Source organism: Acinonyx jubatus, chromosome D4 (assembly GCF_027475565.1).
Source record: "Acinonyx jubatus isolate Ajub_Pintada_27869175 chromosome D4, VMU_Ajub_asm_v1.0, whole genome shotgun sequence".
In the NCBI taxonomy this organism is placed as follows: domain Eukaryota; kingdom Metazoa; phylum Chordata; class Mammalia; order Carnivora; family Felidae; genus Acinonyx; species Acinonyx jubatus.
In genome coordinates, this window is record NC_069391.1 from 62,199,451 (window position 1) to 62,210,852 (window position 11,402).

At 36.8% G+C, this 11,402-nt stretch overlaps 1 protein-coding gene across 1 annotated transcript; it reads right to left on the minus strand.

Moving 5' to 3' along the window:
- Positions 1-6,434: 6,434 nt before the first annotated feature.
- Positions 6,435-8,415, minus strand: LOC106971469 (immunoglobulin-binding protein 1-like). Its single transcript, XM_053204270.1, is given in 1 exon segment — positions 6,435-8,415. A coding segment is annotated over 1 exon segment (1,038 nt). The 5' UTR covers positions 8,071-8,415; the 3' UTR covers positions 6,435-7,032.
- Between the last annotated feature and the right edge of the window lie 2,987 nt (positions 8,416-11,402).

Sequence of the window (11,402 nt, forward strand, 5' to 3'; positions counted from 1 at the left end):
TTTTGAAGCTCTTCCAAAAAACAGAAATGGAAGGAAAACTTCCAAACTCATTCATGAGGGCAGCATTACCTTGATTCCAAATCCAGACACAGACTCCACTAAAAAGGAGAATCACAGACCAATTTCCCTGATGAACATGGATGCAAACATTTTTAACAAGATACAAGCAAAATGAATCCAACAATACATTAAAAAAAACTATATGCCATGAACAATTGGCATTTATTCATGGGCTGCAGGGATGGCTCAATATCCACAAATCAATCAACATGATACATCACATTAATAAAATAAAGGATAAGAACCACATGATCCTCTCAATAGATGCAGAAAAAAATTTGACAAAATACAACATCCTTTCTTCATAAAAACCTTCAATAAAGTGGGGATAGAAGAAACATAACTCAACATATTAAAGGCTATATATGAAAGACCTACAGCTAACATCATCCTCAATGGAGAAAAACTGAGAGATTTCCCCCTGAGATTAGGAACACAACAGGGATGTCCACTCTCACCTCTGTTGTTTAACATAAAGTTGGAAGTCCTAGCCTTAGCAATCAGACAACAAAAAGAAATAAAAGGCATTCACATTGTCAAGGAAGAAGTCAAACTTTCACTCTTCACAGATGACATGATACTCTACATGGAAAACCTGAAAGACCACCAAAAAACAGCCAGAGGTGATACATGAATTCAGCAAAGTCTCAGGATATAAAATCAAGAAATTGGTTGCATTTCTATACAGCAATAATGAAGCAGCAGAAAGAGAAACCAAGGAATCGATCCCATCTACAATTGCACCAAAAACCATAAATACCTAGGAATAAACCTAACCAAAGAGTAAAAGGTCTGTTAACTGAAAACTATAGAAAGCTTATGAAAGAAACTGAAGAAGACACAGAGAAATGGAAAAACACTTCATGCTCAATGGATTGGAAGAACAAATATTCTTAAAATGTTGATACTACCCAAAGGAATCCATACATTCAATGCAATCCCATTCAAAATAACACCAGCATTCTTCACAGAGCTAGAAAAAAACAATTCTAAAATTTGTATGGAACCAGAAAAGACCCTGAATAGCCAAAGTAATGTTGAAAAAGAAAACCAAAACTGGAGGCCTCACAATTCCAGACTTCAAGTTATATGGCAAAGGTGTAATCATCAAGACAGTATGGTACTGGCACAAGAAAACAGACACATAGATCAGTGGAACAGAATGGAGAACCCAGAACTGGACCCACAAATGTATGGCTAACTAACTTTCAACAAAGCAGGAAAGAATATCCAGTGGAAAAAAGACAGTCTCTTCAGCAAATGGTGTTGGATAAACTGGACAGCGACATGCAGAAGAATGAACCTGGACCACTTTCTTACACCAAAACCAAAAATAAGCTCAAAATGGATGAAAGTTCTAAATGTAAGACAGGAAACCATGGAAAGCCTAGAGGAGAAAATAGGCAACAACCTCTTTGACCTCAACCACAGCAACTTTGTACTAGACATGCCTGCAGAGGCAAGGACAACATAAACAAAAATGAACTATTGGGACCTCATCAAGATAAAAAACCTTCTGTGCAGTAAAGGAAACAATCAATAAAACTAAAAGGCAACCAGTGGAATGGGAAAAGATATTTGCAAATGACATATCAGGTAAAGGGTCCAAAATCTATAAAGAACTTATCAAATTCAACACCCAAAAAACCACAAATAATCCAGTGAAGAAATAGGCAAAAGACGTGGACACTTCCAAAGAAGACATCAATGTGGCTAACAGACACATGAAAAGATGCTCAACATCACTCATCATAAGGGAAATACAAATCAAAACCACAATGAGATACCACCTCACACCTGTCAGAATGGCTAAAATTAACAACTCAGGAAACAACAGATGTTGGTGAAGATGCAGAGAAAGGAGAACACTTTTGCACTGTTTGTGGGAATGCAAAGTGGTGCAGCCACTCTGGAAAACAGTATGGAGGTTCCTCAAAAATTAAAAATAGAACTACCCTATGACCCAGCAATTGCACTACTAGAAATTTATCCAAAGGGTACAAAAATGTTGGTTTGAATGAGCACATGCATCCCAATGTTTATAGCAGAGCTAGCAACAATAGGCAAATTATGGAAAGACCTCAAATGTTAATCAACTGATGAATGGATAAAGAAGATGTGGTATAAAATGTCATACTACTTGGTGATGAAAAAAATGAAACTTTTTTTGATGTTGCCATTTGCAACAAGGTGGATGGAACTAGAGTGTATTATGCTAAGCGAAATAAGTCAGTCAGAGAAAAACAAATATCATATGATTTTATTCATATGTGGAATTAAAAAACAAAACAGATGAACATTGGGGAAAGGAAGGAAAAATAAGATAAAAACAGAGGGAGTCAAACCATAAGAGACTCTTAAATACAGAGAACAGACTGAGGGTTGCTAGAGGGGTGCTGTGTGAGGGCATGTCTAAATGGGTGATGGGCATTAAGGATGACACTTGTTGGGATGAACAGTGGGTATAATATGTAAGTGATTATATGCATAAATATATATATACATATATATTTGTTTAGCCAAGTCCTTCCCATAAATTTGATTATTGTTGTGAACTGGCAAACAGCTTATGTCATATTCTTACAATGTATCCTGTATATGAAGAGTATATATCTATGAAAGTAAAATATGCATTTCCAATATTAAAAAATAATAAACAAATTGTCTTTCCAAATATCACAACAAATCCCATTGTTTCTCATTAAACTGAAGTAAATATTAATCCTTAAAAGAAACTATCTCTTCATGAACTCCTTTTTATATGAATTGGGTTTTATTCTTCTAAAATGTGTCCATGCCAAGCTTATGTTTACCTAGCATTTGTTGCATATATGTCACTAGCCTGCTCTGCCAGGACAACTTATTTAATTTTGATTACTGTGAGATTAGTGCCAAGAAGGCTGATGAGAACTGTCAGCAACTTCTCTAGTGATGCTGAGGGCCTCATCCATCTGTCCTTCAGGAAATGGCCTTTTATTGGCTTCAACACTTTAATGTGTAAGAGTTCTTGTGAGGTGTCTAAGAGAAAAAAATTACAATTTCAAAGTTTAAAGCAAACATCTTCTATTTTAATCCCTTTTAAACTAAGAACTTGACAATTGTAGTCTGTTTTTTCCCCAATACCTAAAGGAATTTATCAAGTCATACTTCAGTGAATAAAATTCAGAATCCAGTGTGGTTTCCTTCCTTCTTACACTGTTCCCTCCTGCAGTATACTATTCTGTTGAACACATTATTGTCAGAGGAGATGCCAGCAAAATGGCAGACTAGAAGGCTCTAAGCTCCTGTTCTCTCACAGAAACACTAAAAAAAAAAAAAAAAAAAAAAAAAAAGCTGAAACAACTTTGCCAAGAGCTCTAGAAAACAGTAAAATATTTACAACAACCAAGAAAATGCCCAATCAAGAAAAAGTCATCTTCAAAATATAAGGAAAATTTTGTTACATATTTATTCATCCTTGTGCCACTACCTCCCCAGCACAATGGCAGTCCTGGTCTTGATTGGTAGCAGCAAGTTTGCCAGTTCCTTACCATGGTCCAGAGGAGGCAGACTTTATTTCCAAATTACTATGTGCATCTATTCTAACCTATCCAGGGAATACTTAGATGATTGATACAAGATGCTCATCTCTGTTTTACGTAACTTAGAACTCAGGTAGAGAAGCAGTGGACGTTGCTTATAAAAACCACAAGGTGCCTACATCAAGAGATTCCAGGTGAAGATATACAATAGACCATCTGAGGCATGGAGGAAAAGCTAAGGTAAGACTATTTGGGAAATTAGGACATTCAAAGCAGCAGCAGTGTACATTGGAGAATTCAGAAAGCTATTCATATGCCCAGGCAAGAGGCATGCTAAGAAAAGATCTGAGAAGACTTTGAGCTTTCACCTTGGGTTGATCTCTAGGGTCAGAGCAAGCCTAGATAACTGTTGAAGGTGTGTTCTAGCACAGAGCTAATCTGTAAATATTGGGAGAGCTCCTGGCATTCAGGAAATCTGTCAAAACATTAGCTGAACCTGACCTAAAGGAACAGAGACTTCAGTGGTAAGACACAACAACTAATGGTCTTTGAAAAAAATAGCTTTGAAATTTTTCAAAACAAAACAGACTAATATAACCTTCAACAATTAAAAAAGAATCAAACCTTGGGGACGGCAGTAAATCTGATTTTCAGAGTTACCACATTATAATAGTCAAATGCCCAATTTTCAACAACAACAAAAAAATCACAGGCATGCAAAGAAACAGGAAAACATGGCTCTTCATAGGAACAAAATAATTGAGAGAAATCATCCCTGAGGAAGAGCAAACAATAGATTTACAAGACAAAGATGTTAAAACAACTGTCTTAAATAAGCTTAAAAGGCTAAAGGACAGCATATAAAGAGAACAAAAGGAAATCAGGAAAATGATGTATGAAAAGAGAATATCAACAAAAAAATATAAATCATTTTTTAAAAAAAGAACCAAACAGAAATTCTAGAGCTAAAAAGTACAATAACTGAATTGAAAAATTCACAAGAGGGATATAACAGCAGATTGCAGCAGACAGAAGAAAGAATCAGCCAACTAAAGAGAGGACAATTGGAATTATTGTGTCTGAAAAATAGATTTGGGTAGGTGATGTCCAGGCACCTGTGAATATCCTATTTGCTCCTATTTTTCCCCACATACCTTGTATGTATCTGAAATATAAATTAAAATTGTACATGTTCTCATTATCATCTCTCTAAAATTTTTTTTAAGTTATACTTAATACAGACTAGTGTGGTGATCTTTTTCATTTATTTATTCCTACGTCAAAGCAATGGACATACTTTCTCCCTTCATTGTTTTTGCAATTACAAAAGCAACATATGCCTATTGAAAGAAAAAAAATACACTTTTGTATAAGGAAAAGAATAAAAGTCTCCTGTTTGACCATATTGCTGAGACAACTACCATTAACAAACTTGGTGTATATCTTCTCATTTTTTCAACATGTATCTGTCATATATGCTTATATGAAATTTAAAACACATAGGTAGCCTGTATTGATATGTAAATGAACATATTCATTTTACAAAGGCTAATTTATATAGCTCTTTTTCCCACGTACAATATATTATGAAACAAACACATAGATACTACTCAACCACTTTTTAATGGCCACCTAGGAAAATCTGTTACAAGAATTCCCAGACCAACCTTCTCATCCAGTGGATTTAGGGTCTCTTAGCACTTTTCAAAGCTGCCCTTGCACCAAATGTCACTGCCTTAAAACTCCAAGTAAGGGAAGTAGAAGTAAGTCCAATGACTCTCACAGAAAGGGCTTGATCCCGTGGTTCTCAATCCCTAGAGATGGGCCAAACCACTAACCTGAATTTGCCTCTCAACAAGAAGGGTCTGGGTACCAAACAGAACACCAAACTGATATCATTATATCTGTCCTCTATCATCACCTTCCTACCTCTCATCTGTTAGAGAATGCTGGGAGCCTGCAATAAAGAGACACAGAGGCAGCTGGACGCTGTAAAGACACAGCATTAGGTTCTGAAGTTTATGGGCTTTAAACATACCCCATAAGCCTGCTTGACATGTCTAATCTTTCTATACCAGCATATTGTAAATTTACATCATAATTCTTTTAACCAGTGTCCTGTGTTAGGCTTGAATTGGTTTCCAATTCCTTGCTGATTACAATGCTATTCTGACCACATATCATACACATATATCCATGTCCAATTAACGATCATTTCTGTTGGATTAAATTCAAAAAATGAGATTCCTAAGTTAACTTGCTAGGTAAAATGTTGATACATATTGATAAACCCTCTGAAAAAGACTTTTTTTTTTCATTTGAAGGTTAAGTTTCAGTAGCTTTTTTGAAAGGCAATCTAATGTCATTGCCCAAAATATAAAAGGCTGTTTTCATCAGTGTGGCTGCTATAACAAAAATACGATAGACTGGGTTGCTTATAAACAACAGAAATTTATTTCTCACTGTTCTAGAAGCTAGAGGTCCAAGTTTAGGGTGGCAGCAAGGTCAGATTCTGCTGTATAATCAGAGCCCCCTTCATGGTTCATAGATGACCTTCTCCTTTACATGTTTCTTCACATGGCAGAGGGAGTAAGGAAGTTTTCTGGGGTCTCTTTTACAAGGGCATTAATTCAGTCAGAAGATTAGTGAATGACCCTCATGACCTAATCACCCTCGTGACCTAATTACATCCCAAAGGCCCCCACATTCAAATATCATCACATTGGATGGAGATTAGATTTCAACATATGAATTCTGGGGGGGGGGGGGGACAAACATTTGATATATGATAGGGGCCATGTTCATTGACCTAGCAGTTCCACCTCAAGGAATCTCTCCTATAGAAATAATTAAAACAGAAACTATTTACAGGGAAGCTTAAGGGCCACTCACTTGCATAAACCACAGCAGTTATATTTTTATGCAATTATATTTTTAATTGCATAATCATATTCCTAAAGACCAATATTGTATAAGCTAAAGTACTCACAAAGTCTGGATCTACCACTGATGTGCACAACATGCATAAAGATGTAAGTATATATATGATTGATTAACAAAATCTAAATAACTGGAAATAAGGAAAATTTTATGTTATAGAATTTTCAGACCTCAGCACTATTTACTTTTTTTTTTAATAAAGGGACTTTTATTATTTTTTAAGAGAATTAATATAGCCATTGATTATACAGAGCCATTTGTCAGTACTTTTTTCTTTCCACTTACGAAACTGGAATACACCATGATGAGGATGATAACACCAAAACAAGATTGCTGGCTGATCACCTAGAGTACAAATACACACTTACTTGTTTGACATTTTATTGAACATAAAGCAAGATTAAGCATCTTCATTTTACACATCTGAAGCAGGAGCCCAGGTAGGGGAAGACTGCATGGCTTTCCTTGTCTGGGAAGATGTGAGTCCCTGAAGTCCCATCTTGTGGTAAGACTAACCCATGTTCTGTCGGTTGCCATAGCCTCTGGGATGGGTGCCCTTCCAGTCATCCCACTCCCGAACTCTGTGGAGTGTTTCTTCCCCCTCCTCCTCCTCCTCCTCTTCCTCCTCCTCTGCCTCCTTTTGTTCCTGATCTTCCTGTTGCTGAGCTGCTCTTTTGAGCTCTGGTGTTATCTTGGCTATGCCCTGATCTGGTAATGCTCCATATTTCTGATGCTGATCATACCAGTCATTCACCCTCATAGATGCCAGACTTGGATAACCAGCTCCAAATACTTTGGCTTGGGCCACATTCCGAGTGAGAACGAAGGGTTTCATTGGAGGCCTGTCCTGAGGAGATGAGTAAGAAGTTGATGCGTCTTTTGAGGAGTCGTCTTCTCTCAGGATCTTCATCTCCTGGTCAATGCTCTCAATCTCTTCTAAGCTAATACCGATCCACCTTCAAAGGTGAAGAAGGTAATATTCACGAACACACTCATCATCTGCTTGACCACTTTCCACAGCAGATTTCAGTGCAAACAACCTATGCTCCACCTCCTTCTTCTGCTTGTATCTCTCTATTTTAGCCTGTCTTTCAGATGCCACAGCAACGAGGCTAGGACACGCCATGGAGGAACTAGCAGTATTATTATCAGCTGAGTTGGTTTGGGGCAGCTCAAACTCTGCCACATGATAATACTGGCACTGAGTTAAGTAGTTTAAAAAGTGTTCTCGAGCCCACTGCAAATGATCTAGACGCTTGCTGGGGTTGACTTGTTTCATGGCGAGCGCTCCTTGAAAAGCTGAGACCATCAGGTACTTCAGGTCTGTGGAAGCAATCTCTTCCAAGTCTTCATTTCGGCTGAACAAGTCGAGCTGCGATAACATTTCAGCAGCCTTCTTAAGGAGGTCTAGTCCCCTGAATACGTTATCTTGAATTATCTGGGAACCGGTGGGTTCAGTCGCTGCTTCCACTTCGTCCAGAAGCTGCTTGCTGGTTTCGAACAGCGCGGGGAGCCGCAGTAGCAGTAAAGCGTCTCCGGCTGTTGCCATCTTGGGGGAAGGAGGAAGGCGGAAGCAGCGCTATTAACTTTTGACCTCAATATTCTTTGCAGCAGGCTCCTGTCCTGTGAATTGAAAGGTGTTTACCAGAGTCTCTGACTTCTCCCACTAGACGGCAGTAGCACCCCTTCCCTCCAGCAAAATGTCTGTAAACATTATCATAGGTACTCTGGGAGGCAAGATGTCCCCCTCCCACTGATTATCGCTATAACCATACCAAGGCAAACTATGCAACTATTAAAAGGAGTGCCATCATTGTACAAGTGGATGTGGAGAAAAGATAAATACATCTGTTTAAGTGATGAAAGCAAGTTGATGATCTGTACAAGTAGTACGAGTCCGCTCAGTAAGAAGCGTGTCATATATGGGTATATGCACATACATTTGCATGCATATGATAGAAAAACACTAGAAAAATGCACAGCAAATTGGTAGCTGTGGTTACATCTAGCGAGAAGAATGAGATGGGAGCAGCGTGGGAAGAAACGGTGGTGAAGAGAAACATTCATGTTTAAACACATCATTAAACACATTCTCACTATTTCAATCTTTTACACCAGTAAATCTTTACACCGATGTTTTACTCATCAGAAAATTAAAGCAAATTATTTCCTAAAAATGAATGAAAGTTATGGTACATGCTTTTTAAGTCAGGCTCCCACCAGAAGAGTATAAGAGTTTCTGCTTCCCCACATCCTAGCACTGGGTGTCATCAATGTCTTTATCATCAAATACCTGAAAATATTTCAGTATTAGTTTACTTTGTATTTCTTTAATATTGAGGTTGGTTGGATATTTAAATATTTATTTAATCTCTGAATTTCTTCTAAGAGCTGCCTATTCTTTTGCCCATTTGTTGTTGCCCACTGTTCTTAGATTATTTATCTTTTGCTGATTGACATTAACCTTTTATCTGTCATTACGTGGCCATATAGAAAGAGGTTTCAACAGTGAAAGAGACCTCATGAAAAAAAATGTAATCACCCCTCATTTATAAATATAGTCTTGGAAACCAAACCATCAGGACACAATAAAGATAAAAATAAGATTTTCCTTGACTTGTGATATTTTATTCACATTTGAAATCTCAACTTACGTTTATTTTCTTTTTGTTTAATTAACAGATATTTCAAATGACCTCTACATGCCAGGCTTTTTGGCTGTAAAAGTGGAGTTTTAAATTATGGACTTTCAAGTCCTTAGGAGTCTTAGAAAACATTTTCCCATCCACTCAATTTATAGATAATTAAGATTCTGAAAGTTCAAATGCCTTCTTGACCTCAGTCAGGAACCCGGTTGGGAGCAGACATTTGGGAGGTCCCTGGCTCCCACCACCATGTCCATTCTCTTTTCATTTATTCAGCAGACACTCCACGCCTTATCCATGCTGTACACAGTCAGCTAATTTTAGAGTATTTACACAAATATTGTCAGAAGAATTGTTTTATTGCACAAAAGCAGATAAAAAAGAAAGCATAATGATACTAAAATATGTCTGGTGACAAGGATTCTGGCTCACTTTTGGGACTATCTGTTCATAATGATTTTCCCATAAGACAATTCTTACTGCCATTAACAAAGCACTTACTTCAACAGCATGCTTTGAGGCTTTATCTGCTTCCTACAAAACAATCTGTTAATGTAAATGTAATCAGAAGTATTCTTGATTTCATTGTATTATTTGCTTTCTTAGCAAATCTTACACTACAAATCAGCATGCAATTAAAAACCAGGTTCATCCATGTTTCATATTAGATAAATAAAAGGAACTCTCCACACTTTTAACTATGTCTATCTTGGCTGCTCAAGCACTGTCAAAGTTTTGGGGAGCATACAAATGTGAATCACATGCAGTACATGCATGTGAATCACATGCAGTACAAAGGACAAGATGAGCATCCTCTATTTTTAAGCCTTAAGTGATTCCACTAGTCAGTTAAAATAAGACTCCATGTTAACAACAGGTTTACTCATATATATAAACACTTATAAGTTCCTAGTTGAGACTGCATTTGCCTAATTTGCTTTGTACCATGTCCAGCACAATGTCATGTCCTTGTGCAATGTTTACTTAATATTATTAGATAATTACATGTATAGATTTAATAATTTGCTTGAGGGAAAAATGAAATTAGTTCTTTGTTTAGCACCTTTTATCTGAGAACTTCAATGTAATTTTCTAGCATCCATCTTTAAGATGCATGGGAGATGAGGGTGGCAAATAGTAGCTTTACTTTGCAGATAATAAAGAAAGTGACATTGAGAAGTGAATCTGCCTGCCGAAAGCCAGATTTTGAACTGATAATAATACCAAGATGCCTTTTAATCATTGCTGCTATTGTATTAGTATCTAAAAATGAATTGACACCAGCCATAATTCTGTATATACTTTCATACACCCTGTAGAACCCATATTTTTTTATGTTTGCTATTGGATTTTCCTGTCTTAAGTCAACCTATGAAACAACAATTTAATAATATGAGACGGTTCATAATTAAGGGATAAGACTTGAATCTTTGGCATAATAACCATATAAGAAAAATACTTTCCAGAACAATTACAGACAGATAGAGATACACAAATTGAAAAATGGATAAGAGATACACAAATTGTATTGGATTGCACATCTAGGACTCTTATCTCAATCATGCTAAATAATATCTAACAGGATTTTGGAGACATTCCAATCTTGCTTCCCAGCTAACTGCTGATCATTTATGCATGGTGGCTTTGCCTCAACCTCAGCTTCAACATAGCTAAAGTCTAATTTGTCATCCACCCATCTAAGTCACCAGCTCATCCTGATGTTCCTGATTCTGTCGAAGGCACTGCCAGGAATCCTGTGGCATCCGAGATCCCACTCTCTTGCCATCCCCTCCCTTCCATCAGCCAGCAATCCTGTTGATTTGTGCAAAATGCTATGTTTTACATCTCAGAATATGTTTTATTAGTTATTTAATGTGAGTATGCAAATAGGTCCATTAGGAAATCCTTTGCATTGTATTAATTCAGCGTTTTAAATGATTATATTTCACCTTAAATGCTAATGAAGTTTATTAATATGTATCTTCCACTTTAAAGCCTGTGAAAGTTCTTTTTAGCATATCAATTTCTTTAAAAGTTAAGCTGACTTTTTTTTTTCCACTGGACTTTTGTTCTGATCTGTTAACAAATCTAAACTTTATTATCCAGGAAAAGGAATGAGATAAAGAGGTCTATTTTCCATCCTGCTCTTTCGTAATTCACATTAACATTAATGGGAGTTGTGCACACCTATTAAAAGAAGAAGAGAACCCTAATTAAACAAATAAACCTTTTGGTT